Here is a 27694-nt window from a genome sequence, read left to right as displayed (position 1 = left end):
TACCTTTTGGAAGGTGACATCAGGCAGTGTGCTTTTAGCAACCATAATTCATTAGTTATCACTGTCGCAAACAAAGGGTAAACTGTTTGGTAAAGTAGTTGATCACACCTCACTCGCAACTGAAGGTAAACTGTCAAGATTAGTCTGGAAATCCATAGACCTGGAAGAGATTTTGCATAGGCTTACTAGTTGCAATCGTAGAGTTGGTATATCAGTGTCTCTTGTCTACTGCCAGTGCCTCAGAGGTCACCAGAGCTTTTGTTAGTATTGGTATGAGTATAAGAGGCTTAGCGATGAAACCTCATGTAAATATTAATGAGAGCCATCGCATGTTGCTTGATAGGGCCTGTAGATGGGCTAACAAAAAGTTGCACAGAGCTAAAAAAAAAAATACCTAAGGATAAGGCAGACATTATTATATGCAGAGCCAATTAGAAGTTAGCCTTGAAATCAAGTATGACAGACCTACCAAGGGAGGCATGGGAACATCTTGTCAGAGCACATAGATAAAGGACATCAGGGCATTTTGGAAGGCTGTAAGTAGAAACACATTTTGTAGTGCACCAAAGCATATTATTGACATAGCGATCAGACCACATTGTTGGATTGCCCACTTTAAATTGATTTATAGTCTGGAAACCCAGGACATTACATTAACACCAGTAACTTTTCCATTAGTTATTTTCTTTGAGTTGTATGAAGTTGAGTTAGCAATAAACAAAAGTCCATCAAGCCCCAGGCCAGGATGGGATCCCCGTGGATCTGTACAAATAGAACACTAATTTGTGGGCACATCTTCTTACTAATGCCATTAGTTAAGCACATAACAGACTCCCAAAGACCTGGCTCGCTGCAATAATTGTTCCAGTTTTTAAAAAGGGACACCCCTTGATCCACAATGGTACCAACCTGTTTCCCTGCTCATCTGAAAAGTTCTGTTGGAACAATTAACAACATGGGTGGCAGACCATAATATACTCTGCAGTCCAGTATGGTTTTAGATCTTGGCTGAGGACAACTGAATAATGCTTATGTGCCTACTTGCACCCAAAAATAGGCCATTTGCTTTCTTCAGTACCCTTTTAATACAGATTCCAGAGGGCCAAAAAGTATATTACCCTGTGGAAATTTTCTACTTATGAGCACAGTGACTTCATGGACCTGCAGGCTTGTCTGCCAGTCCTCCAAATAGAGAAACAGTGCCCCATCAGGGTAAGGGAAGATGCGAGTTCAGTCCCATGACATTTTAAAAGCCATTTTGCATGAGCCCCGCTCACAACGTCCTCCCCATCCTCAATGCGAAATCTCAATTGCTCAGTCTCAATTAGTGCTCACATTCATTGAGCTTTATTTAAGTTTGATTAATTGGATTGGAATATGAAAATCTTTCTTAAGTGCTTGCTGCAGCTCAGTTTCCCTACAGTGGAGGAATAGTTCAATGTTGCTGGCAGAGCATGTTATTACGTTTTTCGTGGAGGTAGTGCCAGTGAAGTGGACCTGATGTGATAAATGTGCTCACAAAGATTGGCCATCTAGCCAATTTCCATCTTCATTTTAAGTGATTAATTAAATCACTATTCCTTCAACTGACCATGTTACCTAGTCTATGCTCAGGTAGTATCACAATTGATCTGTAGTTATGTTTTTGTTCCCATTGTTCTCTGGTAGTAGTTCTCCACGTAGTCAATAAATGGTGTGAGGAACTTCAACATAATCATACCAGTCTGAAAAGAATGTGTCACTCTAGTTTCAACAGGTTTTTCACAGCGGGGTCATTTTGGGTATTGTTTTGCAAACGTATAATTGCAATAATAAAGAGACTCATAGCATTATTGAATAATATTTATAATTAGGGGATTCCTTAGAGGTGGATAAGATTCAGGCCATTATTCTAAATAAGTGGATACTCATCCCCATCTGAGGTGGGGACAAACTATTTGTTTCTGACATCTGAGCAGCAGCCATTGCTAGTTGAGCTGTTGCAGCACTGTTAGAAATGGGGTTTTTGGTTGACAGTCAGATTACCCCCTGTTCAAGCAAGGACCCTCACTCTAGTCAGGGTAAAAGAGAATCACCCTCAGCTAACCCCTGCTTAACCCCTTGTTAGCTTGGCAGAGCAGAGAGTGAAGTATTTGTACTAACACACACAGTAACTCAATGAAAACACTACAAAATGACACAACAGAGGTTCAGAAAAATAGGAAATATTTTCCTAAACAAAACAAGACCAAAACGACAAAAATCCACAATACACAAGTCAAGTTATCAATAAAAATGCAAAAAGAGTCTTTAAGTAGTTATAAACACACACTAGTGCTGCTAGCGTGAAAATGTACCTGGTGCACGTCAAACATAACCCTGCATGGCAGGGTGTGCGTCAAAAAAGGCTTGAGATGCGTCAATATCACTCATGAGCGAGACCTTGCGTCATTTCCCCCTTCTGTCGAGTTGGCGTGCATCGGTTCTTCTCTCCGCAGGAGAGCGATGCGTCGATTTGGTCCGCACATGGGTCCAGGCAGGCCTTGCATTGTTTTTGCCCGCACACGATGGTGCACGTCAGAAATCCAGCCGCACGAGGATCCGAAAAAACCTGCAGTTCAGGATGCGATCTCCCAGCCTCCGTCAGCGATGCTGTGCATCGTTTCTCCTGCTCCGTGTGTCGATTCTTTTGTCGCATTTCTGGCGAGCGGTGATTCTTATCCACAGAGCCGGCAGCGCATCATTTTTTCAGCTGCAGATCAGTCATATCGATCTTTTCCCCACAAGGCGCTCGGTGCGTGGATTTCTTCCTCTTAGGCTGCTAGCTTCTCCTTTCAGGGTCCACAGGGCAGAGTAGGAGTCTCTCCAGGTGTTGGCGGAGAGAAGTCTTTAGTGTCCCTGAGACTTCAAACAACAGGAGGCAAGCTCTAAATCAAGCCCTTGGATAGTTCTTCTCAAGATGGAATGCACACAAAGCCCAGTCTTTGCCCTCTTACTCTGGCAGAACCAGCAACTGCAGGATAGCTCCACAAAGCACAGTCACAGTCAGGGCAGCTCTTCTTCCTCAGCTCTTCAGCTCTTCTCTAGGCAGAGGTTCCTCTTGTTTCCAGAAGGATTTCTAAAGTCTGTGGTTTTGGGTGCCATTCTTATACCCAATTTCTCCTTTGAAGTAGGCCCACTTCAAAGTAAAGTCTCTTTTGAATGTGAAATCCTGCCTTGCCCAGGCCAGGCCCCAGACACTCACCAGGGGGTTGGAGACTGCATTTTGTGAGGGCAGGCACAGCCCTTTCAGGTGTGAGTGACCACTGCTCCCCCTCCCTCCTAGCACAGATGGCTCATCAGGATATGCAGACTACACCCCAGCTCCCTTTGTGTCACTGTCTAGTGTGAGGTGCAACCAGCCCAACTGTCAAATTGACCCAGACAGGGAATCCACAAACAGGCAGAGTCACAGAAATGGTATAAGCAAGAAAATGCTCACTTTCTAAAAGTGGCATTTTCAAACATACAATCTTAAAATCAACTTTACTAAAAGATGTATTTTTAAATTGTGAGCTCAGAGACCCCAAACTCCACCCGCTCCCAAAGGGAATCTACACTTTAATCAGATTTAAAGGTAGCCCCCATGTTAACCTATGAGAGGGACAGGCCTTGCAACAGTGAAAAACGAATTTAGCAAGATTTCACTGTCAGGTCATATAAAACACATTACTATATGTCCTACCTTAGCCATACACTGCACCCTGCCCTTGGGGCTGCCTAAGGCCTACCTTAGGGGTGTCTGACATGTAAGAAAAGGGAATGCTTAGGCTTGGCAAGTGGGTACACTTGCCAAGTCGAATTTACAGTTAAAACTGCACACATAGACACTGCAATGGCAGGTCTGAGACATGATTACTGAGCTACTTATGTGGGTGGTACAACCAGTGCTGCGGGCCCACTAGTAGCATTTGATTTACAGGCCCTGGCACCTCTAGTGCCCTTTACTAGGGACTTAATAGTAGACCAAATATGCCAATCATGGATAAGCCAATTAGATACACAGTTTTTAAACGAGCACTTGCACTTTAGCACTGGTTAGCAGTGGTAAAGTGCCCAAAGTAACAAAAACAGTAAAACCAGAGTCCAGCACACATCAACAACCTCGGGAACAGAGACAAAAGTTAAGAGAGACCACGCCAAGGACGAAAAGTCTAACAAGCATAAACATCTCCATGACATCCGAAAGCCCACAAATTTGTGGCTCAATTTCTGGGCATAGTTGTCCTGGGTAGGTGAAATATCCCAAATAAGTGGCAACAGTGTATCATGGGCATTGATACTACTTCTTTTCATAAACAAATTCTACTTTTGTGTTAATGTAAGCACATCTTGACTGATCCATTATGCCTCCATTATATGGTAGTCTGACTATCATTCAGCACCCTGAAAATGTTCTTACTATGTTGGCCAAAGCACTTGCAGATCTCATGATTACCTGGAAATAAACTTTAAATATGGTGGGCATTGCAGGGCCAGGGAAGGTGGGGTTTCTGCCACCCCAGCAGTTTGATGGCCAGCACAAAAGCTTAAATTACTTTCAATGTTTGTTTATAAAGTGCATCTTTCGCCCCACTGGGGTTATGCTGGTGCAAAACTGGTCAAAGCACATTCTTATTGTTACTGTATATTGCCAATATTACCTGCCAGGAAATTCCAGAACTTGAGCCACCTCCTAAAACTCAAAATATCTGAATTGTCTTTGTGTACTTCTGGTAATAGGCTCCAGTTTTGAGTGGCTATAACCAGGAATGCCTGACTGTCTTCTGTCTTGCATAGAAACTGGGTTTGTTTTATTGAGATGAAAAGCCAATAAGCTTTCAATTTGCTGCAAGTGCTCTTCATAGCGATTCTATTGTGCCAAACAGAGCTTTGTTGCTGTTGTGCACAAGTCCATGTCTATGCATGCATCAATGGACACACAAGCTGTAGCATATAAAAAAGAAGTATAGTCATAGTATAGTCATTACATCAGAATTCCATTTAAGCAACTTGTAATATTAGTAGCTGCTGACCTCTGGATCTGTTTGTTGCTCCCTCGCTGCTTCTGTCTTAGCGCCGAAGGCTGCCGCCCCTCTCTTGACATCTGACCTCCCAGAGTCGTTCCTCCCACATTAACATAGTCACTTTTTGGCCTGACTATTCTGGTTATTTTCTGATAACTTTCTGTTCAGTTATTTTGGTTTTTCTGTCAGTGGTTCTAAGTCTTTTGTTCAGTGGTACTTTGTAATGTCACATATTTGTGGATTCTTGGCCTATTCTTTGACTTCTGCTTGTTGACTTTGCTGGGTGCTCATTGCCCCCCCACCTGTTCCTTCTGTTTTACTCCTGCCTGCTGTTTCCTGCCCATTGTTCCCTGCCCGCTGATCATACTTCCTGCCCCGCCTCTCTGCCAGCCCTCCACCCCCCTGCACTACTTATGAAGGCTGCAGTGTGGCAACACCACTGGCATGTCAAAGGCAAGCGCATCTGCACCTAGGCCCAGGAATCCTGGCCTTCCTGCTTCGCCTGCTACACTGCAGAGGAACTCAAGACACCAAACTCTGGGTGCCACTACAGCAACTGCTGCATGGCCTTCCCTCGAGCAATCAAAGGACTCCTGACACTGCAGACACTGCCATTTCTCCTGCAACCCAGAATCTCCAGCCCACACGGGACCCAGCTCCACACCATCCCCGAAGACCACGACCAACCCGGAACCTCTCCATTGCATCCTGCTCTACGCCCGATCGCTCTGCAAACATGCCACAGAAATTTGAGACAGCGTCACCTACCTCTCCCTGATGTGGCTTTCATCACCGAAATGTGGCTCAACCCCTTCTCTAACCCTGACATAGCCACCACAACACCTGACAGCTATAAATAATACAGTAGACTGCACCAACAAACACAGCGGGGGCATTGCCATCATCTTTAAGAACACCATCCGATGCATCACTACCAAAGACGTCCCTACACCCCTCATGAAACAACTTAATTTCCAACTACATATCGATGCCAAGACAACAGTAAGATGCCCCCTTGTATACAGACCTCCAGGAGCTCGACCGCCCTTCTGCGACTCCATCCCCAACATCATCGCACCACTAGCCATCAACTCCAACCACTACATACTACTTGGAGGCCTCAATATCCACATCGACATCCCCAACAACGCCAACACCACCACTCTCTTCGAGAACATGAGCAACATAAATATCAACCAACTAGTCACCATATCTATGCACAAAGCTAGACACACACTCAACACCATTTTCACCTCCAGCAACAGAGTCAGATTCAACCATGTCACTGAGTCACCTGGTTCGACCACAGCATGCATACTTCACCTTTGCCGGTGTTCAACACACCATCACTAAGAGCCACAGATTAAACTAACACAGCTGGGGCAAAGTAACAGAAACACAGTGGACGAAAGCCTTTGATGCTTCCCAGTCAAAGGCAGCATACAACAGTTGCCCCACTGTCACCTGCCAGAACCAATAAAAACTCAGGATAAGCCAGCAAGTACACCCCAGGAGCTCAGAGCCACCAAGGGCAGCTGCTATAGACTTGAGGAACAATGGCGATCCACCAGGAACACCTCTGACAGAGCTGCCCACAAAGCAGCCTTCTGAAACTACCACTTGAAAATCAAGGAAGCCAAGAGAGCAGCCATCATGGCCTGCATTGACTCAGCTGCCAACTGCATGAAAGAACTATTCAGAAAATCAAAGAATACTCCAACCTGACATCGATAGAGAACTCTATCCACTCTTCTCAAGAACTCTGCAACACCCTCTCACATTACTTTCACAACAAGATTGCCATCATCTTCAACAACTTCGACCCCCAACCCATGTTGTCCAACCTGAACTCTCCCAACCCCTAAGTGCAAACCAACAATACAATCACCACATGGACACCACTCACCTTGCAATCCACCTCGGCCATCATGACATCCATCCACTACAATGCACCCACCGACCCATGGTCCCACCACATGTTTAAACTCAGAATCATCCTCATTAGCATGGAACTCGCCAGCATCCTCAACACATCCATCAGCTCTACAGTCTTTCCGGACTATTGGAAACACTCAGACCCCTCCTAAAGAAACCCTCAGCCTACCCCAGTGAACTAAAAAATTACCAACCGGCCTCTCTGTTTCCCTACCCTGCCAAAGTACTCGAGAAGGCCATCAATCAATAGTTCACCAACTACCTGGAAGAAAACAACTTAAAGGACAATTCTCAACCAGGATTCTGCACCAACCACAGCAACAAGACCACACTCATCGCTGCCACGTACGACAACGGAACACTCCTTGATCATGGGGAAACAGCTGCCCTGGTCCTCCTCGACCTATCAGCCGCGTTCAACACCCTCATTAATAGTCTCCACGGCACTGGCATTCAAGATGATGTCCTTAAATGGATTGCCCCCATCCTCACAGGACATACCCAGAGCATCCAACTGCCTCCTTTCAACTCCGCACCCAAGAACATCATATGCAGCATACCCCCAGGATCATCCCTCAGCCCAAATTAGTTCAACACCTACATTACCCCCACAGACTCAACATCATCTCCTTCACAGTTCATCCTCTCATTCACAGAAGGCCCCTCTACCACCAGGACAAACGTCCGCAACGCCGTGGCCAATGTAGCAGACTGGATGAAAACAAACTGCCTCAAACTCAACTCCAACAAAACAGAAGTGCTGATCTTCAGGAGAAACACATCCATATGGGACCATAGCTGGTAGTCCGCTAAAGTCAGACCCACTCTCACACCTCCAGACCATGCACGCAACCTCAGCATAATCCTCGATAGTGAACTGACCATGAAGCACCAAATCAACGCACTTGCCTCCTTCTATTTCCACACCCTTTGCAGGCTCCACTCAATCTTCAGGTGGGTCCCAGTAAACTCAAGGAAAGCTGTCACCCAAGCCCTCATCACCAGCTGCCTCGACTATGGCAATGCACTCTATGCCAGCACCTGCACTCAGCTCCTCAAAAGACTCCAGACCATGCAGAGTGCTACAGGCAAACTCATCCTGGACCTCCTCATATCTACCCACATCACTCCCCACAACGGAAACCTCCACTGGCTCTCCATCTAGAAGAGCATGTCTACAAAGACCTTCACAATCAAGAGCCAGCCTACATCAGACACCTGTGCTCCTCTTCACTGGCCCCCTCACACACATCCAGAATCCGTCACAGCAGCAGCCACTCCTTCTCCTACATCGCCACCAAGGTATGGAATGGCCTGCCCAACCGAACAGCACCCTCACTGGCAGACTTCAGAAAGAGACATTGAACCCTAGCGCCCAGATAATCTCAGGGATGACAGTGCCTCACTCTACAAATATTGATTGATTGAATGCATACAAGGTGAAATGTTAAAATAATATGCAATCCTCGTTCAAACTCCTGTAACATGAGAAACCGTTTTTTGTCAGCACTAACAAGGCACTTCATAGACCATCAACAAGTGAAGAGTGATGCAAAACATTTCCATGGCAGATGCCTTTTTCGTTGAGACCTTTGCACCTGAAAATGAGCCTAGAGCAAGTGTTCTGCAATGTCCCTGTACCTTGAAAGATCAAGAAAAAAGTTTGAAATATATTTATCATGCGTTTAGAGTGCCTTTCCTCCTTTCTTATCCTCTCCTGGAGTCCTGAAGGAGTGATCCAAAGCATGTATACATTTTTTAGGTATCACTGAAAACTGAAACTCTTTTGGACTTACGTTCACAAACCTTCAAGCATTTCTTCCTGGGAGAGGGCAAAACAACATAAACGGGTTATCTGTTTACTCCTATTCAAGACAATGTGTCATTTAACACATGCAAATCTCTTGGCCTATCACAGTCCCACTTAGATACTAGTTAGAGCTGACATAGGTGATATTTCACATAAAGCTTACTTATCCAAAGGGCCTGTAGATCTGCAAATAGGATTTGCAGCCATGGGCAGGTTTATGCTCGAAGTGACCCATATCGAGCAAATTACCAGGGGCTACATTTATTATTCTGTCCCTCTTGTAAGACTTAAACGTTTCCGAAACCCTCAGCACATCAACATTTATTACTGAGCCAGTAATATCCTATAGATAACAGTAACAATCATCTGCCATAAGTTAGTAACATCAGGAAGGCTGGTGGAGACGCATTTCACTCTCTGTATGTCAAGCTACTTTACCTTAATTATGTTTTAATCTGCAACTCAATGAAGTATTGTATCCTGTCCATCTAACCGTTATTGTGTGGAGTCCTGACACATTTACCTAACTATGTCGCATTATTGAAGTTAGATCAAGAAAAAGGACCGCAGCAGCTGCTTTTGTAACCCTGCCACGTTACTTTCCACTGAAGGATTATTTCCCAAGCTCAGTAGAAGTTTAAGCTGTGTCAGTCACTGACACTCTTGTGCAGCTGATTTACATATGGCTGGGTCCAAGCTGAGATGGCATAAAGAGCAAAAGAAAAATGAGTTAGGGTGCTACCCTGAGTGGTTATCAGTGGTTAGACAAATTGAAAGCATTCCTCCCATCGCCTTTTGTGTGTTTGATGTACCCTCATAAATGTGACTGGTATACCAGGACATAGGTCTTGTCCTCATTGTGCCAAGGGACCCAGGCTATGCCTGACTGATGAGCCCTTATCAGGGTGAAACCAGTCCTAGAATGCTTATGTTCTGGATGAGCGTGGCCCTGGCCTGGCAGGTCAGGCTGAACTGTTCCCATGAGGAATAGGGTCTACGTTGATTTGCATTTGGCTGGGTCTAAACTTAGGCGGCATGTGAGCAAAAGAATGAAGGGTTGGGATGCTACCTGAGAGATTGCCAGAGGCTAGACAAATCAAAAGCATTCCTCCCATCACCTTTTGTGTTTTTGAAGTTTAATCTGTGTTAGTCACTGACACTGTCGGGAGGTGTATGGTGCCAGTGTGAAGTGAATGGAATCTCCCGGAGATGAGTTTGGCAGAACCTAACTCTTTGTTCACTTTGTAAAATACTTTTGATTCTGAACAATACTGAGTATTAACAGAAAGTAAACTTGTTGTTACACAGAAAGGTGACATTTTGAGTAAAGTGCTCAATGCTGACATCTACAATGACTTGTAGGTAACAAGTTCAATCCCAACAGGGCCAGCGGAGAGGAATGGTAAATCAGCAACAAATGCTGCATAAATGTTATTGTTGCAATACCCCTAATCCTGCCTTATGCTGCAGTGCACAAGACAGTGCTGAAAGTCCTACAGCTCTAGGTGTTGTAAATGAAGATACCGCTCTTGCAGGCAGGAAGTCAGGTAGCCAGTTAAGTAGATTACAATTTACATTCCTTTAGTTATTCTCTTTGGTTACAAGTAATTCAGTACACGGGTAAATGCCCCATCAGGAGCAGCATCCTGCTGCTCAGCCCACTCTCAATAACTGACACTCTTTCCACTTAAGCACTCATCAACATTCCATTACATCAAACACACTGGCTGAGCAGCAGGGAACTACGTAACCATTGAGAGAATGCATCACAACAAGATCAAGTAACAACACATATCCTTCTCTTAGAATACAAATAAAAACACAACAGGACAAAAGATGGAAGTCCTGTAAATATTAGAACCCATAAAACAACAATCAAAAAAATATGATTACTCTTTCAGATTAACCTGACAGATAAATGCATGACAAACAGCACCTACTAATCCTTACCCTTAAGGAAAGACCAATACTACATCAGGGTGCAAACTCGCCCCCCTTAAGTACGGAGGGGTAAATAACCACTACACTCTTTACTCCATGCTCATTCCAAACCAATGGGTCTCTTTCAACCCTCGCACATTCCTGCACACAGGGAATCTTTGCATTAGTATCTTTCAACTCTCATGCAATGCCACACACAGGGCATCTCCACAATGGGTATCTTCCAAGCATCACACATTCCCACACACAAGGAATCTTAGCATGTGTGTTTTTCAAACCTCTCACCCACTGGGAATCTTAGCCTGGGTAACTTTTAACCCGCACACAAGGCAACACGCAGGGCATCTCCATAAAGGGTATCTTCCAACTTTCACACATTCCCACACATAGGAAATCTTCACAACAGGTATCCTCCAACCCTCACACATCCCCTCACCAAGGAAATTTCCGCAATGAGTATCTTCCAGCCCTCACATTCACAATAGGTATCCTTCAACCCTCACACATTCCCTCACCTAGGGAATCTCCACAATGGGTATCTTTCAACCCCAGGTATCTTTCAACTCTCACACAACCCCACACACAGGGAATTCAGACAAATAGGTATCTTTTCAACCCTCACTTCTTTCAACCCTAACACATACTCACACACAGGGAATTTGTACAATGGGTATAATTTCAACCCTCTCTTCCACAGTAGGCAAAGGGTATCTTTGAACCCTCACTCATCCTTGTAACGGGGCACTACCTATTTAAACTACGTATCCCCAAACAACAACACTATATGCACACACACCCTCTCCTGTATACCTTGCCAACTGGAACAAATGCACAACACTTTCTACTGCAATCTCAACATAACATTAAAAATAAAAAATGGTAACTACAAGTAACAATACTCTCTCCTGCACTTTCAACATGGCTTTCAGAAATATAACAGTACTTCAACATTTAGTACATCATTAAAACCCAACTAACATGTACAGCCGCTTGTTATTCTGTAAAAAAGTCACTCTAAACCTCCACCCCAGTGAGTGACTTCTCACCCGAACATTATATTACAAAGTCCTTTACTCCGGTGAGTGACATCTCTCCTGAACATATCACCCATAGTCTCCTTTTAGGAGGCCAGTAATATGCAGATCTCAGGCAGCTCACAATTTGATGCTGGACTATTTCATTCATCAATCCATCACATCCACTGAATAACCATACCTCCTTCCTGTATTACGCCATTAAGAATGATAGTCTGTTCTCTACTTCAGCTAATGTAGCAGTTCCTCCTAGATGGCAGGCACAAACTTCTCTCCTTTCCAAGGCATTGGAACTAACAGTAAGGATTCACCAGTTTTCTTTTTCCTTTTTGGTGGTGTTACTCACTGCCAAACACTGTTCAGTTCACTAACAAAATGGTCCCAGCATTGGTCAGCCCCTTCTCGCCGCTGTGCACATTCCGTTCACCATTTAGCTAATTTCAGCTTTATCTCAGCGCCCCTCAATTGCTGCATTCTCCTTGCTGAAATCGGTACCCACTAGGAGTTACGCTGTTTCATTCTGATATCCAGCGTTTCGCTAGCAGCCTCATGTAAGTCCCATTCGGCTCCGCAACACTCTCTAGTTATGCAGCAATACTTAATAGTTGCACTGCCATGCACTAATGTCAGGAAGGCACTTCGCTCTTTGCACGGGCAAGATTGGCCTCAACAATGAGATAAGGTCACACTTCATCATACTGCCTTTCATGTAATGATCTCACCTGGTTTGAGATTGAGCTTTCTCGTGCTGGTCTACTGGAGTCAGGTCGACGGTTGGAAAGAATAACAATACAAAATATACAGATCTGGCTGTGGTATCCGCCTTACTGAATGTGCCAGTCTCCTTTTCTCAAAACTTCTCACACATCAAATGCTGTCTTGCCATGACAGCAGGGCACACCAGGGGTCCCTCATTCACAGTGGATTTCAACCACACATCAAAAGAAACTCATGTTCTAAAACACCAGATGCCAACAATGCTTCCAATGGCCAGAGAATACACAGAAATCAGCAATAAACCATCTCTAAGCTTACCATTTGGAACAAAGATGTTTGTAGGCTTTTTGAAGTAATATACACTGGTGGAATGGCACAAACACTTTCTTTTTTTTATCCATTTGATGATCTATATATCTTTTTGTTTCCTCAGTTTGAAAGTGCTTAATCTCCGTTCTACCTTTGCTTCACATTCCTCTTCACACATAGGTTTGGTTTCTAGTCGTTGCCAGTGTTGTAAATGAATATACTGCCCTTGTAGGGAGGAAATCAGATAGTTACATAGATTTGGATGTAGATTTGTTTTAGTTAAAGTCTCTTTGTTTACAAGTTACAAGTAATAAGTACATGGGTAAATGCCCCACCAGGAGCATCGTCCTACTGCTCAGCCCATTCTCACCAACTGACACTTTCTTCACTCAAGCACTCATCACCAATCCTTTACATCGCACACTCTAGCTGAGTTTCAGAGCACTACGTAACCATGGAGAGGATGCATCACAAAAAGTTCGGGCTATAACGCTACGGTTATGCTAATCACACATCTAGCAAGAGATGATTAGCTTGTGTGCACCTACCAGTGCATATAAGACTGCACAGTTCAATCCTTGAGCTATTGAAGACTTCATAAAGGCCAATACCATACTAGTTAATGTATAGCAAATTTGCTGAGAGTTACTAGAAATTAAATTCTTACTGGGCTCTGCCAGAAGTTGAGCCTGGCACCTTTCTGTGGCAGGTATACTGGCCTTGGATGTATATCACTAAGATCGGAGTATGGGACCTGTAGCTTAGACACAGATTTGTGCAGCAGAAGCATTATCCATAGAACTTATTTATCCTACTGTTCCTATGAACAGCACCTGTGGTGCAGCAGCATAACACAAATGCAACATTTTGTGTCATTTTATTATTGCATTTTAAAGTGAATATGGTCACTTATTTTGTTATAGGTGTTTATAACCGAGCCGTCCTAGATATGTGTGCAAAGGAATCCAATTACTCAAAAGGTGGGGAATACACCACCAAGAAGGAATATTGGAGAAATAGTTTGGGTGATCTTTTCTCTCCAGTTGGAGATGGTAAGTTTACATAGTCATTCTTTAAAATAACTGTGTTTTAGAACAACTTGATTCAATATTTGTATTAACATGTAGTACCAGAAAAACAAGCCAACTGAACTGAAGGTTCACCTTCAAGGGGGAATCAACTACTAATCTTAATCCATTTGAGATGTGTAGTGTCATAGCTGTCAATGTCTTTGTTTTTTTCCACATCCTTAAAAAGTGCAAATGCATGGAATGTGTTAGAAATTGGGCTTCTGATTGATGTGCCAGTAGGAACCACAATCCTAGTCAGGGTAAATCACAAACACACACTAGGGAAACCTGTGCTCACCCTCTAGTAGTTTTTCACAGAGCAGTCAGGCTTCACTTAAGAGGCAAGGTGCAACACTTCAATCTCTAAAAAAGTGAAAACACCACACAAAAATATTTCACACCTGGTTAGAAAAATAGAACGTAATTTAATAAATTAATCAAGACCAAAATGACACAAATCCAATATGTAGAAGTCAAACAATGAATTTTTAAAGAATAAATGTAAAATACCGCTTGGATGCAATAAGCACTTAACTGGGATATCTGGTCGTGCTGCACCTAGGCAAAGTCAAAAGTTCAGGCCAACCATGGTGGACAGCAGGCCAGATACAGGGACCCACTTGGGCCTGTTGAACCAACGTGCCTTAATCAGAGATGCATCATCATTGACAAAGGCGCGAGGTGCAGCAAAAGCGATGCATTGGTGCCCAACCATGTGATAGACTTAATTTCACCACTCAACTGCAGTGATGCATTGGTTCTGAGTGTGACACACTAGTTCTAAGTAAGACGGCAGCAAGTCAGCACAGCAAAGCAGGAGTCCAGCACAGTAGCAGCTCAGCAGAGTGGCAGTCCCTGTAGCAGCACAGCAGTCCTTCTTCCTGGCAGAGTATCCACAGGTCCATAACTGTTCTTAGTTGGTGGTGTCATAGGTCCAGTAATATACCCAGTTGGGCCTTTGAAGTGGTGAAGACTTCAAAGAAAGGTCTTTGAAGTGCACAGAGGTCCTGTCCTGGATCCAGACTCACAACAAGGGGGGTATGCAACCTTTTGTGTGGGGACAGGATTCACCCTATTCAGTTGTCAGCTCCTCCCTCCCACCCTGCCCAGGATGGTCCATCAGGCTCTGGATGGCCTCCAGTCACACCTAAGCTCTCTTTATGTGAGCCTGTCTGGAAGGAATCCGGAAGACCAGTTGTCACCCACCCTAGACGTGTATTCAAAGACAAGCAGTAGGCACCAAACAAGTAAGAAAATGCCACCTTTCTAAAAGTTAATGCACTAAGGGGTTGGGCCTATGTTTTGTCAGAAAGGCTGGGCCACTGTGTATTCCTAGAAAAATAGATTTGCCTTTCCTGGCATTGATTAACAGCACATTATATTCTGCGTAGTGTGCACAAAACTTAATCAGTGTGGCCACAGATTTATTCTCTTACATTTGTCACAAATTTATAACAATTGCACTCAAAATCAACATGTAATAGACTTTGGAACCCAAAGCAATTGTAAAACACAGGTAGCCGCTTCACAAGGCCACCACAAAAAGGAAAACCTGTCGTGGTTCTCAACGGTCTTACCCTTGCAGCGGAGAGGCGTAGGGGAACGGTCCTTGTTCTGACGGGTTCTGCTCTGGCCGAGGTAGGGGCGACCCCTTCCGGTAGCCACGGTGCTGTTTGGTATGAGCGAACCACTACAGTCCGTGCCCTCCAGAAGGAGTCCCAGAGGAAAAACCCCAGTAGGGTAAAAAACCTCCACAGGAACTCCCTGAAACGAAAAGGAGGACACCAGGGTATTAGGACCGCAGTTCAGGAAGGCAGGAAAACAAGGCAAATCAGGAACAGACAGGATTCGCAGAAGGATATCAAATAGGAGCGTGACTATCACCAAGGAGTGTTGCAACGCAATGAACAGGCAGTTGGAATCCCCTTATATACCCCTGGACAGGAAACAGAAAACAGGAAGTAGAACACCGCCATCTTGGATTGGGGAAGAGATAACAATAGTGAATTAGGTATGTGCGTAAAACAATGCATGCTGGGTAGAGAGGGAGTGGTCAGCATGCTGAGAGGAAAAAAAAAGGACAAGTATAAAGTGCACCATGTGTAAGGGTTCTGTTTCGTTCCCAGGATATCGGTAAGTGAGATATAACATGCAAGAAAGCGCATCACGCGCTGTAAGCGGCCCTGCCGCGTCTGTTTTTATTGTAAAATGTATAATAGGGGAGGCGGCGAGTGCCGCGACCCTTAAACCGGCTCCTTGGAGCCTCCCTGGTTTTCGCCTGAGCCGCGGCATCCCCCGTGACCCAAGCGCAACCGTGGTGGGCGTCGAAACCCGAACGCTGGCTGCGGCGCTCCCCGCGACCGGGGCGTCGGCCGCGGTGAGATTGGCGTGCCGCGCTGCGGCAACCGGGGGCCGCGGCGAGCGCAGCGGTGAGAGCCGCGGCGTAACAGTATGCCCCCCCGAGGCCCCGGGTTTGTGAGGGAAGAGCCGAAAAAAGCGGCGGACCAAGAGAGGAGCATGAACCGAAGAGGCATCCTCCCAGGAACACTCACTCATGGGGTATCCCTTCCAATGAATAAGGAATTGGAGGCGCCCATGGAAAAACCGAGAGTCACAGACCTCCTGAACTTCGTACTCCGGTACATTGTCAACCAACAGAGGAGGGGGACAGGGCAACTGTCTATGAAAAAGATCAGGACGGTAAGGTTTCAACTGCGAGACATGAAATACCGGATGGATCTTCCAAGTCCGAGCTAGACGAAGACGCATAGATACTGGGTTGATTTTCTTGAGAATGAGAAAGGGACCATAAAAGCGGGGTTTGAATTTGTTTTGGGTGAGTCGGAGAGGTAGGAATCTAGAGGAGAGCCAGACCTTATCATGGACTTGATATAGAGGAGCCGCACAGCGTCTCCTATCTGCTATTGTCTTCATGCGGGACTTGGTGGACACAAGGTTAGAATGGATAATTCGCTGTATACCCCGTAGCTGTCGAACGAAAGAGGAGATGGCGGGAAGGTTGGAGTTGTCTCTCAGGGGAGTTGGGAAGGCCCTGGGATGGAAACCATAGGAGCCATAGAAAGGAGAGACTTTAGAGGCACTGTGTAGAGAGTTATTATAGGAGAATTCTGCAAGCGGTAAGTAGGGAGCCCAATTACTTTGTGTAGCGTTACAGAAGCTACGTAAGTACTGCTCGAGACCCTGATTGAGTCGTTCTGTTTGTCCATTGGTTTGAGGGTGGAACCCGGATGACAAGGCCACCTGGATCCCCAAGATCTTGCAGAATTGGTTCCAGAAACGGGAGATATATTGGGGACCTCTGTCTGATATAATAACTTGGGGTAGCCCATGTAGCCTGAAAATTTCTTGAGTAAAGACCTGACTTAACTCCTTTGCCGTGGGTAACTTTCTCAAGACCGTGAAGTGGGCCATCTTGGTGAAGGAGTCCACAGTTACCATTATGATGTGGTTTCCCATTGAGGAAGGTAAGGCGCACATAAAATCGGTGGATATGGTAAGCCATGGGCCTGGGGGAACAGGTAATGGGCGGAGTAAGCCCACAGGTCTGGTTCGGGGTGTCTTGGCTTGAGCACATGTAGGACAGGATAACACATATGCCTCAGTGTCAGCCTTGAGAGTTGGCCACCAGAAAGAGCGAAGCAAAAGATCTTGAGTCGCTTTCACTCCTCGATGACCCGCAATAGGAGAATCATGGCACATGTGTAAGGCTTCGATTTGCACTGTTTTAGTGGGTAAAAACAGGGCCTTATCATGATAATAGTAGTCATGATCTATGTGCAGCTGTGGACGTAACCTTTTTAGTTCTGTTTCGTGTAGACGGGCATATTCAGACTTAACTTGATCTAAAAAGGTCTGTGCTACCCCTATGATTTTATTGTTGTCGAATAAGTTTTGAACCGCGGAATCACCGCACCCAGGATAACGTCGGGACAGGGCATCCGCCAGGATGTTCTGAGAACCAGGGATGTAGGTGATATAGAAATCATATTGGTTGAAGAAGAAGGCCCATCGAGCTTGCCGGCTATTTTGGCACTGGAAATTTCTTAAACACTGTAGATTTCTATGATCAGTCCGGGCTTCGAAGGGCTCCTTTGATCCCATCAAAAAGTGTCTCCATTCAGTGCACGCGACCTTTAAGGCGAGTAATTCGCGTTCTAGCACGGAATAGTTTCGCTCAGAATCAGATAGAATGTGTGATAGATAGAATACAGGGTGTTCTAGGTCATCATCGTCTTGTCTTTGTAACAAGGCAGCCCCGATGGCTCTTTCTGAGGCGTCTGTGACAACAATGAATTGTTTGCTAGTGTCTGGGTGTCGAAGAATAGGGGCTTGACTAAAGGCTTTCTTTAAGTCCTGAAAAGCTGACTCAGCGCCTGGTGTCCAACAAAAACCTTTCTTTAGGTGTTCCTTTTTGAGGGTTTGAGTAATGAAGCTGGTTCTCTGGGCAAAGTCTGCTATGAACAGCCGGTAGAAGTTGGCCAGTCCCAGAAAACATTGAGTTTCCTTGATGGAAGAAGGAGATGGCCAGCCTGTACTTTGTCTGAGTCCATGGCAATTCCGGTTTGGTCTATACAGTATCCCAAATATTTCACTTCTATCTGATCAAATTTGCATTTTTCAGGCTTACAGAACAAATGATGTTGTCGGAGTCTTTCTAAGACTTGGCGGACGTGCTTGGAATGTTCCTCTGGATGAACCGAATAAATTAGGATATCGTCAAGAGACACTACCACTGTTTGTTGCAAAAGATCAGAAAAGATAGAATCCATGAATCTTTGAAAGATGGACGAGGCATTAGTGAGTCCGAAGGGCATTACTCTATATTCGTAGTGACCAAAAGGTGTTCTAAAGGCGGTCTTCCACTCATCACCTTCTCTGATTCTTAGCAGATGATAGGCTCCTCGGAGATCCAGCTTAGTGAACCTCTTGGCTCCTCTGACTGCTTCTAAGATGTCTTTGATGAGGGGTAACGGATACCGGTCTTTGATAGTGATCCTGTTTAACCCTCTGAAGTCGATACAGGGACGCAGGTCTTTGGTTTTCTTTGGTACAAAGAAAAGAGGAGCCCCGGCGGGTGAAGAAGAGGGAGTTATTAACCCACTTTGTAGATTCTCATCTAGGTACTCCTTCAGAATTTGTTTCTCTGGTTCGGTGAGGGAGTACATCCGCCCAAAAGGGACTACAGTGTCTGGCTCTAAAGAAATGGCACAGTCGTATTCTCTGTGGGGTGGCAATTCAGGTCTTTCTGGCTTCTGGAATACATCGATATAGTCCTGATACTGTCTGGGAACTCCCTGTAGAACATTAATGGATCCTCCCACCTGGGCAGGTGCTGTTGAGAGACTTTTTGGGGACCAATAATCCCCGGCCGGATAGCAATGGTGTTGACAAAAATGGGAGGATAACGAAATGGTTTTTGTTTCCCAGTTGATGTAAGGATTGTGCCGTGTAAGCCATGGAATTCCCAGGATCATGACATGGTGTGGTGATGAGATTAAGTCAAACGAGAGAATTTCCTGATGTTTACCGAACTGTATACAGAAAGTAGGGGTGGTGTATTGTACAGGTCCAGAGGCCAAGAGTGACCCATCAACAGTATGTACCTGTTCTGGTATTTCTTTGGGTATTTGTGTTATCTGTTGTTCTTTGGCCCAGGTTTCATCTAAATATAGGCCACTGGCTCCGCAATCCAATAAAGCCAAAGTTCTTGCTTCGTGGCCATCAGTTAAATGGAGGGTAACTGGTAAGAGAAAAAGAGCAGTTCCTTCCTCCCTGGAAGAGCAAATAGAAGGTATATCACGATATCCCGTCCTCACCCTTCTTACTGGGGACGGGAGTTGGCATTTCCCAAGGGCTTGGTTGGACGAATGGGGCAGGCGCGAATTAGGTGACCAGCTGCACCACAATATAGGCAAAGCCCCTTCCTTCGTCTATGTTCCCTTTCGCTGGCGGATAGAGGTCCGCGAGCTGTGTCAATCTGCATGGGCTCTTCCTCGGTATTCCCTTTGGATTCAGGGCGGGCTTCCTCGGAACGATGGGCGAAGGGACGAGATGGTACTGAGTGAAAAGGCAAACGACTCTTCTTTTTCTCCATTCGTTGTTCATTTAACCGATACTCTATAGTTAGTGCTTGGTCCATCAACCCTTTGAGGTTTTCTATCCTGGCAGAATGTACTAGTTCATCTTTGATGTCCTCTCTTAGACCTCTACGGAAGAGTGTCACCAAGGTACGTTCCACCCAGGTTGTTTCTGCAGCTAATTGTCTGAAATGGGTGATGTATTGTAATACATCCTGACTCCCTTGTTGGACTTCGCAAAGAGCCTCTTCTGCTGACGCCTCGAGTCCAGGGCATTCAAACATCTGTTTAAAAGTAGTGATAAAGGTGGAATAATTAGATAGACAGGGATCGTTTCTGGTTACTAGAGGTGTGGCCCAGTCCAAGGCTGGTCCTGATAAGGCACTAATCAAATACCCCACCTTGGTCTTATCTTGTACAAATTGCGAGGGGCGAAAGGCAAAGTACACCGTTAAGGCATCCAGGAATTCTTTTAATGTGGTGGGATCCCCGGAAAATCGAGGTGTAGAGGCGGCTACTGCAGGGACATCTGTGGTCCTGGAGGCAAAGGCTTGTCGATAAACAGTATTCTCAGTACGTAATTGCTGGAGTTCTTGAGCCTGTTGTTGTATCGTCGCCAGTAGGTCCTGGTTAGTAGGTTCCGTGTTTACCACTGGGTTATCCATAGTTCCGGACTGCAACTGGAATTGTGGGCGTTGCAATCTGTCGCGGTTCTCAACGGTCTTACCCTCGCAGCGGAGAGGCGTAGGGGAACGGTCCTTGTTCCGACGGGTTCTGCTCTGGCCGAGGTAGGGGCGACCCCTTCCGGTAGCCACGGTGCTGTTTGGTATGAGCGAACCACTACAGTCCGTGCCCTCCAGAAGGAGTCCCAGAGGAAAAACCCCAGTAGCGTAAAAAACCTCCACAGGAACTCCCTGAAACGAAAAGGAGGACACCAGGGTATTAGGACCGCAGTTCAGGAAGGCAGGAAAACAAGGCAAATCAGGAACAGACAGGATTCGCAGAAGGATATCAAATAGGAGCGTGACTATCACCAAGGAGTGTTGCAACGCAATGAACAGGCAGTTGGAATCCCCTTATATACCCCTGGACAGGAAACAGGAAACAGGAAGTAGAACACCGCCATCTTGGATTGGGGAAGCGATAACAATAGTGAATTAGGTATGTGCGTAAAACAATGCATGCTGGGTAGAGAGGGAGTGGTCAGCATGCTGAGAGGAAAAAAAAGGACAAGTATAAAGTGCACCATGTGTAAGAGTTCTGTTTCGTTCCCAGGATATCGGTAAGTGAGATATAACATGCAAGAAAGCGCATCACGCGCTGTAAGAGGCCCTGCCGCGTCTGTTTTTATTGTAAAATGTATAATAGGGGAGGCGGCGAGTGCCGCGACCCTTAAACCGGCTCCTTGGAGCCTCCCTGGTTTTCGCCTGAGCCGCGGCATCCCCCGCGACCCAAGCGTCAACCGTGGTGGGCGTCGAAACCCGAACGCCGGCCGCGGCGCTCCCCGCGACCGGGGCGTCGGCCGCGGCGAGATTGGCGTGCCGTGCTGCGGCAACCGGGGGCCGCGGCGAGCGCCGCGGTGAGAGCCGCGGCGTAACAAAACCATGCTTATATAAACAATAACATTCAAATCATACCTTTAAATCGTACCAATGTACATACAAATAAATCTTTTTAGATTAAAACATCACATAACCAATTACAATATTATTAGTATTGCCCCAGTTCTTGATTCAAATGTTCGAGAACTTCGTTTTTGACCTTTTCTTCATACTCCTACTCAAGAAGAACTAGGAGTTGGAGAAACTGCCTTTGTAGCTATGTTTAAGAGTGGACCCTGCTTTTCTTTCTGTTTTCATCAGATTCCCTTTGTCCCATAGTTTTTACCAACTCCCTATTGAAAAGTGTTGACGCCCTTCGAATCCAACATTTCTGGGTTCTTCTCAGGTCCATGAACTGGATAACACTCACTTATTAAAGAAGAGTACATTGTGAATGGCATAAATGTGGTGGGAAAATAATTTGTTTAAAAAGCTCCCCCTTGTGTTATACTTACTTAGTTTAGTTTGTATTTTTTAAGACCAACTTGTGTCCTCGGCTGCCTTTTGGTGATGAATTTGGTTCGCTGAAAGAGAATCAAAAAAGTGCAGCTAATTAAAAGAGGCACGTCTGTCCTGAAAGACATGGCTAATAGTTTATTTTGACACTCACATGATTACGTTTGTCAGAGCAGTGTTTCTGTTTTTTTCTGTTCAGGTGTGAAGCTCACACTGCCATAAAAGATTTGCCTTCGATTATCTAGGTTGTTAACAGAAGGACATCTATTCCATGAACTATTTTAGTGGAAAAACAATTATTTAAATGCTTTTCTTGATACAACAGGTTCTCGCATTCATTATGCTACTGCAGTCAGACTGGTTGTTTCAAACATAATTCTCAAGCCTTTGAATCATTCCAAACTTTATTATTGTAATATATCTGAAAGGGAGGCAAGCTGTTATTTTTATCAAAAGAGGTTCTCTTTATTAGCTGCTTAGGCTTAAATGTCAGAATCCAAAACAAGCAACTTTTTGAAGCACTGAGAAATTCCCCGTTGAGCTTCACCACCAGAGCTCCATTCTTTCCTCTCTTTTCATTATTCAAAGTCTGTCAGTGCTATTAAAATGAGATGCAATTTTGATTGTAATTGTTTTATATTTTTTACAAATGTAAGATAATAGATCTGTGGCCACGCTTATTAAGTTTCGCGCCCACTATGCAGAATCAAATGTACTGTTAGTTAATGTCAGGGAAGGCAAATCTCTTTTTCTATAACTTTTTTAAAAGTGGTGTTTTCAGAACAACAATTTAAAATCCGCCTTCACCATAAATTGTGATTTTAAATTGTGAGTCCATGGTCACCAAACTCGACAAAGGTATCTCTTCTAAATTGTGAATTATACTTGCAAAATGTAATAAAATAATCCCAGTCTTATCCAATCGGAGAGATAGGCCTTGTTGTAGTGAGAACTGAGTTTGGGAGCTTTTCACCACCAGGACATGTAAAACTTAAAAGTACATGTCCTGCCTTTTATATACATTGCACCTTACCATCTGGGATGCCTAGGGCCTACCTTAGGGGTGACTTGTGTATAAAAAGGAAAGTTTGGGCCTGGCAAAAGGATTATTTGCCAGGTCGACATGGCAGTGTCAAAACTGCGCACACAGGCTCTGCAGTGGCAGGTCTGAGTCACAGTTAGAGGACTACTTAAGTGGGTGGCACAACCAGTGCTGCAGGCCCACAAGTAGCATTTAATTTACATGCCGAGGGCACCTGTCGTGCACTTTACTAAGGAATTATAAGTAAATTAAATATGCCAAATTGTGTTAAGCCAAAGTTACCATGATTTAGGGGAGAGAGCACAAGCACTTTAGCACTGGTTAGCAGTGTTAAAGTACACAGAGTCCCAAAGCCAGCAACAACGAGATCATAAAAGTGGAGGAGGTAGGCAAAACATTGTGGGGGAGACCACACTAAGGATGTCAGGTCTAACAGGATGGATGCTGTGGTAGGGTCATGCAACCTTATGCATTTCATTATTTGTCAAAATGATTGAGTCCCACCTCGAGCTCCAAGGCTTAATCACCTACCCAAGTAATGTAGAGTGTTTCTGGTTAACCTATGTGCAGTGCTCCTACTTGGCAGAGACTTGTCACCAGTACCTTTTCTAGGTGCATTCATTTTCCCACTCACAGTTGATCATAATAATAATAATAGTAGTAATAATAATAATAATGATTGTTTTCATAGAGCACATCATATCAAACATCCACTGCTTCTAATGGCTTCACATAAGAGATGATAAAATGATCAGATTTTGTGACCTTGGAAGGATGGATGGCCTGCACATGAAAATTGTTTTAGACCTGAATTTAAGAATGAACACTGGTATTATGATGGTTGTTTACTGTGAATTTCAGTTTTCTTTGATCTGTCAGTCACTGATAAATAGAAAGTCATGTTTATCCACACTACACTTAACAATGTACCCTAAGCCAATAGTGTGGCTCAACCTCATGCAATCAATGCATGTGATAAATCACTGCATATGTTACTATATCGTTGAGAAATATATAATGCTGCTAGTATTCTGGTCTCACCCCCCTACAGTTTCTATCATTTTAACCTGTTCTGTGCCCAGGACGTAATGGTTACGTCCTAAGGCACAGTGCTGCTGTGCCCAGGACGTAACCATTACGTCCTGGTCACAGAGCCCAGAGGGAGCGCTAGCGCTCCCTCTGTGGGGTTCCCCCCCACCCCCCCAAGTCAGGGATGGAAGGGGAAGCCCTTCCCCTTCCACTCCCGACCCCCCCAACCCCCCCATGTGTCATCAGCGCGTGCTGATTAGTCACAGGGTCTCCCGCGATTGAAAGAGAAATGCAAAGCATTTCTCTTTCAATCCCATGGGGAAAGCCCGGAAGGGCTTCAAAGGGAAGGAAATGTATTTCCTTCCCTTTGAAACCCCACTAGACACCAGGGATTTTTTTTGTTTTGTTTACATGGACATAAGGGAGCGACCCCTTGGGCAAGGGTAGCTCCCAGGGGGGTCATTTTTTGGGGAAGGCCTTTTCTGCCTCCAGGGGGGGCAGAAACCTCTAGGCACCAGGGATCATTTTATTTTTTGTGTTCTTTTTGTTATGTTTTTTTTTTTTTTTTAGGTGGGGAGCGACCCCTTAGGCAAGGGTTGCTCCCCTAGGGGGCAAATTATATTTAGGCCATTTCTGCCCCCCTTGGGGGCAGATTGGCCTATTTTGATGAGGCCAATCTGCCCCCAAGGGGGGCAGAAACCACTAGACACCAGGGCGTTTTTTTTTTTTACGTGAATTTCACGCAAGGGGAGCGACCTCTTAGGCAAGGGTCGCTCCCTAGGGGGGGGGGGGGAATTATTTGAGGCCATTTCTGCCCCCCTGGGGGGTAGATCAGCCTATTTTGATTAGGCTGATCTGCCAAGGGGGGCAGAAACCACTAGGCACCAGGGATTTTTTTGTTTTATTTGTTTTACAGATGGGGAGCGACCCCTTGGACAAGGGTCGCTCCCATGGAGGGGCAAATTGTATTTAGGCCATTTCTGCCCTCTTTGGGGGCAGATTGGCCGATTTTAGGTCAATCTGCCCCCAAGGGGGGCAGAAACCACTAGGCACCAGGGATCTTTTTTTTGCGCCGTCACGCAAGGGGAGTGACCTTGTAGGGGTGGGGGGGCAAATTTATTTTAGGCCATTTCTGCCCCCCCTCGGGGCAGATCGGCCTATTGTTATTAGGCCGCTCTGCCCCCAGGGGGGGCAGAAACCTCTAGGCACCAGGGCAAATTTTTTTTTTGTGTTTTCTTTTTTTGTTTGTTTGTTTTTTTAGAGATGGGGAGCGACCCATTAGGCAAGGGTCGCTCCCCTGGGGGGCAAATTGTATTTAGACCATTTCTGCCCCCCTTGGGGGCAGATTGGCCGATTGTAGGTCAATCTGCCCCCAAGAGGGCAGAAACCACTAGAAACCACTAGGCACCGGGGAATTTTTTTGGGCGCCAATGTCACGCAGGGGGAGCGACCCCGTAGGCAAGGGTCGCTCCCGGGCAGGGAGGGGTTTGGGGGGGTTTGGGGGGAGTTGGGGGTCAAATTTATTTTAGGCCATTTCTGCCCCCCCTGGGGCCGGCTGAGCTAGAGGCCAAAATCCACAGGTAGGCACTGTTTTCTATGAAAAAATGTGATGTGTCCACGTTGTGTTTTGGGCCATTTCCTGTCGCGGGCGCTAGGCCTACCAACCCAAGTGAGGTATCATTTTTATCGGGAGACTTGGGGGAACGCTGGGTGGAAGGAAATTTGTGGCTCCTTTCAGTTTCCAGAACTTTCTGTCACCGAAATGTGAGGAAAACGTGTTTTTTTAGCCAAATTTTGAGGTTTGCAAAGGATTCTGGGTAACAGAACCTGGTCAGAGCCCCACAAGTCACCCCATCTTGGATTCCCCTAGGTCTCTAGTTTTCAAAAATGCACAGGTTTGGTAGGTTCCCTTTGGTGCCGGCTGAGCTAGAGGCCAAAATCTACAGGTAGGCACTTTGCAAAAAACACCTCTGTTTTCTTTAAAAAAATGTGATGTGTCCACGTTGCGTTTTGGGGCGTTTCCTGTCGCGGGCGCTAGGCCTACCCACACAAGTGAGGTATCATTTTTATCGGGAGACTTGGGGGAACATAGATTAGCAAAACAAGTGTTATTGCCCCTTGTCTTTCTCTAAATTTTTTCCTTCCAAATATAAGAGAGTGTGTAAAAAAGACATCTATTTGAGTAATGCCCTGTATTTCACATGCTAGTATGGTCACCCCGGAATTCAGAAATGTGCAAATAACCACTGCTCCTCAACACCTTATCTTGTGCCCTTTTTGGAAATACAAAGGTTTTCTTGATAGCTATTTTTCACTCTTTATATTTCAGCAAATGAATTGCTGTATACCCGGTATAGAATGAAAACGCACTGCAGGGTGCAACTCATTTATTGGCTCTGGGTACCTAGGTTTCTTGAAGGAACCTACAAGCCCTATATATCCCGCAACCAGAGGAGTCCAGCAGACGTAACGGTATATTGCTTTCGAAAATCTGACACTGCAGGAAAAAGTTACAGAGTAAAACATAGAGAAAAATTGATGTTTTTTTTCACCTCAATTTCAATATTTTTCTTTTTCAGTTGTTATTTTCTGTAGGAAACCCTTGTAGGATCTACACAAATTACCCCTTGCTGAATTCAGAATTTTGTCGACTTTTCAGAAATGTTGCGGTGTCTGGGATCCAGCATTGGCTTCATGCCCATTTCGGTCACTGACTGGAAGAAGGCTGAAAGCACACAAAATCGTAAAAATGGGGTATGTCCCAGTAAAATGCCAAAATTGTGTTGAAAAATTGGGTTTTCTGATTCAAGTCTGCCTGTTCCTGAAAGCTGGGACGCTGGTGATTCTAGCACCGCAAACCCTTTGTTGATGCCATTTTCAGGGAAAAAAACCAAGCCTTCTTCTGCAGCCCCTTTTTCCCATTGTTTTGAAAAAAACGAAATTTTCACTGTATTTTGGCTAATTTCTTGGCCTCCTTCTGGGGAACCCACAAAGTCTGGGTACCTCTAGAATCCCTAGGATGTTGGAAAAAAAGGACGCAAATTTGGCTTGGCTAGCTTATGTGGACAAAAGGTTATGAGGGCCTACACGCGTACTGCCCCAAATAGGCAAAAAAAGGCCTGGTACAGGAGGGGGAAAAGGCCTGGCAGCGAAGGGGTTAATGAACTGGATGCCAGTGGGTATTTATGAGATAAAAGGAGATAGTCTAAATTTTTTATTACAGCCAAGTAATTAGGAAAAATCTGAACATTTTGAAACACATGTAGCAGATTCAGAATTTCTGTGGTTACTTTACTTGAGGTGTAGATAAAATCAGTTGCCTGTTTCCTTGTCACACACTCATGTGGTTCCAACCGTGGTGACTATGCTGGAAAACAAATCCCTCCTGAGGCAGGGACTGAACAAAGGTAAAGTCAACCCTCATTCACCCACTGCTTCCAGGGGAAAGAGGGAATGGGATAAAAAAAGAAAATAAAGTTGTGTCAACGGGGGGGGGGAACTGCTCAACTGTCTTGTGCACTGCTTAGGATCGGGACTCCCAGAACCTTGTTATGCTTATACAGGTGTGTAGCACTGGAAACAACAATAACCAATGTTAACCACCTGTTCTTAACTCAAACTATTTTAG

General features: G+C 45.2%; 1 protein-coding gene across 1 annotated transcript in view; it reads left to right on the top strand.

The window, feature by feature from the left end:
• LOC138287199 (protein NEDD1-like) overlaps nucleotides 1–27694 on the top strand; it is a 224377-nt gene that overhangs the window by 69481 nt on the left and 127202 nt on the right. Inside the window, exon 7 of the mRNA XM_069227559.1 lies at nucleotides 13694–13822. Within this exon, the coding sequence (XP_069083660.1) occupies nucleotides 13694–13822 (129 nt within the window). The remainder of the gene's footprint in view (nucleotides 1–13693; nucleotides 13823–27694) is intronic.

Source organism: Pleurodeles waltl, chromosome 4_1, assembly GCF_031143425.1.
Source record: "Pleurodeles waltl isolate 20211129_DDA chromosome 4_1, aPleWal1.hap1.20221129, whole genome shotgun sequence".
NCBI lineage: Eukaryota > Metazoa > Chordata > Amphibia > Caudata > Salamandridae > Pleurodeles > Pleurodeles waltl.
The sequence above is the reverse complement of the archived record's forward strand: the minus strand, read 5'-3'. Positions and strand labels throughout refer to the sequence as shown.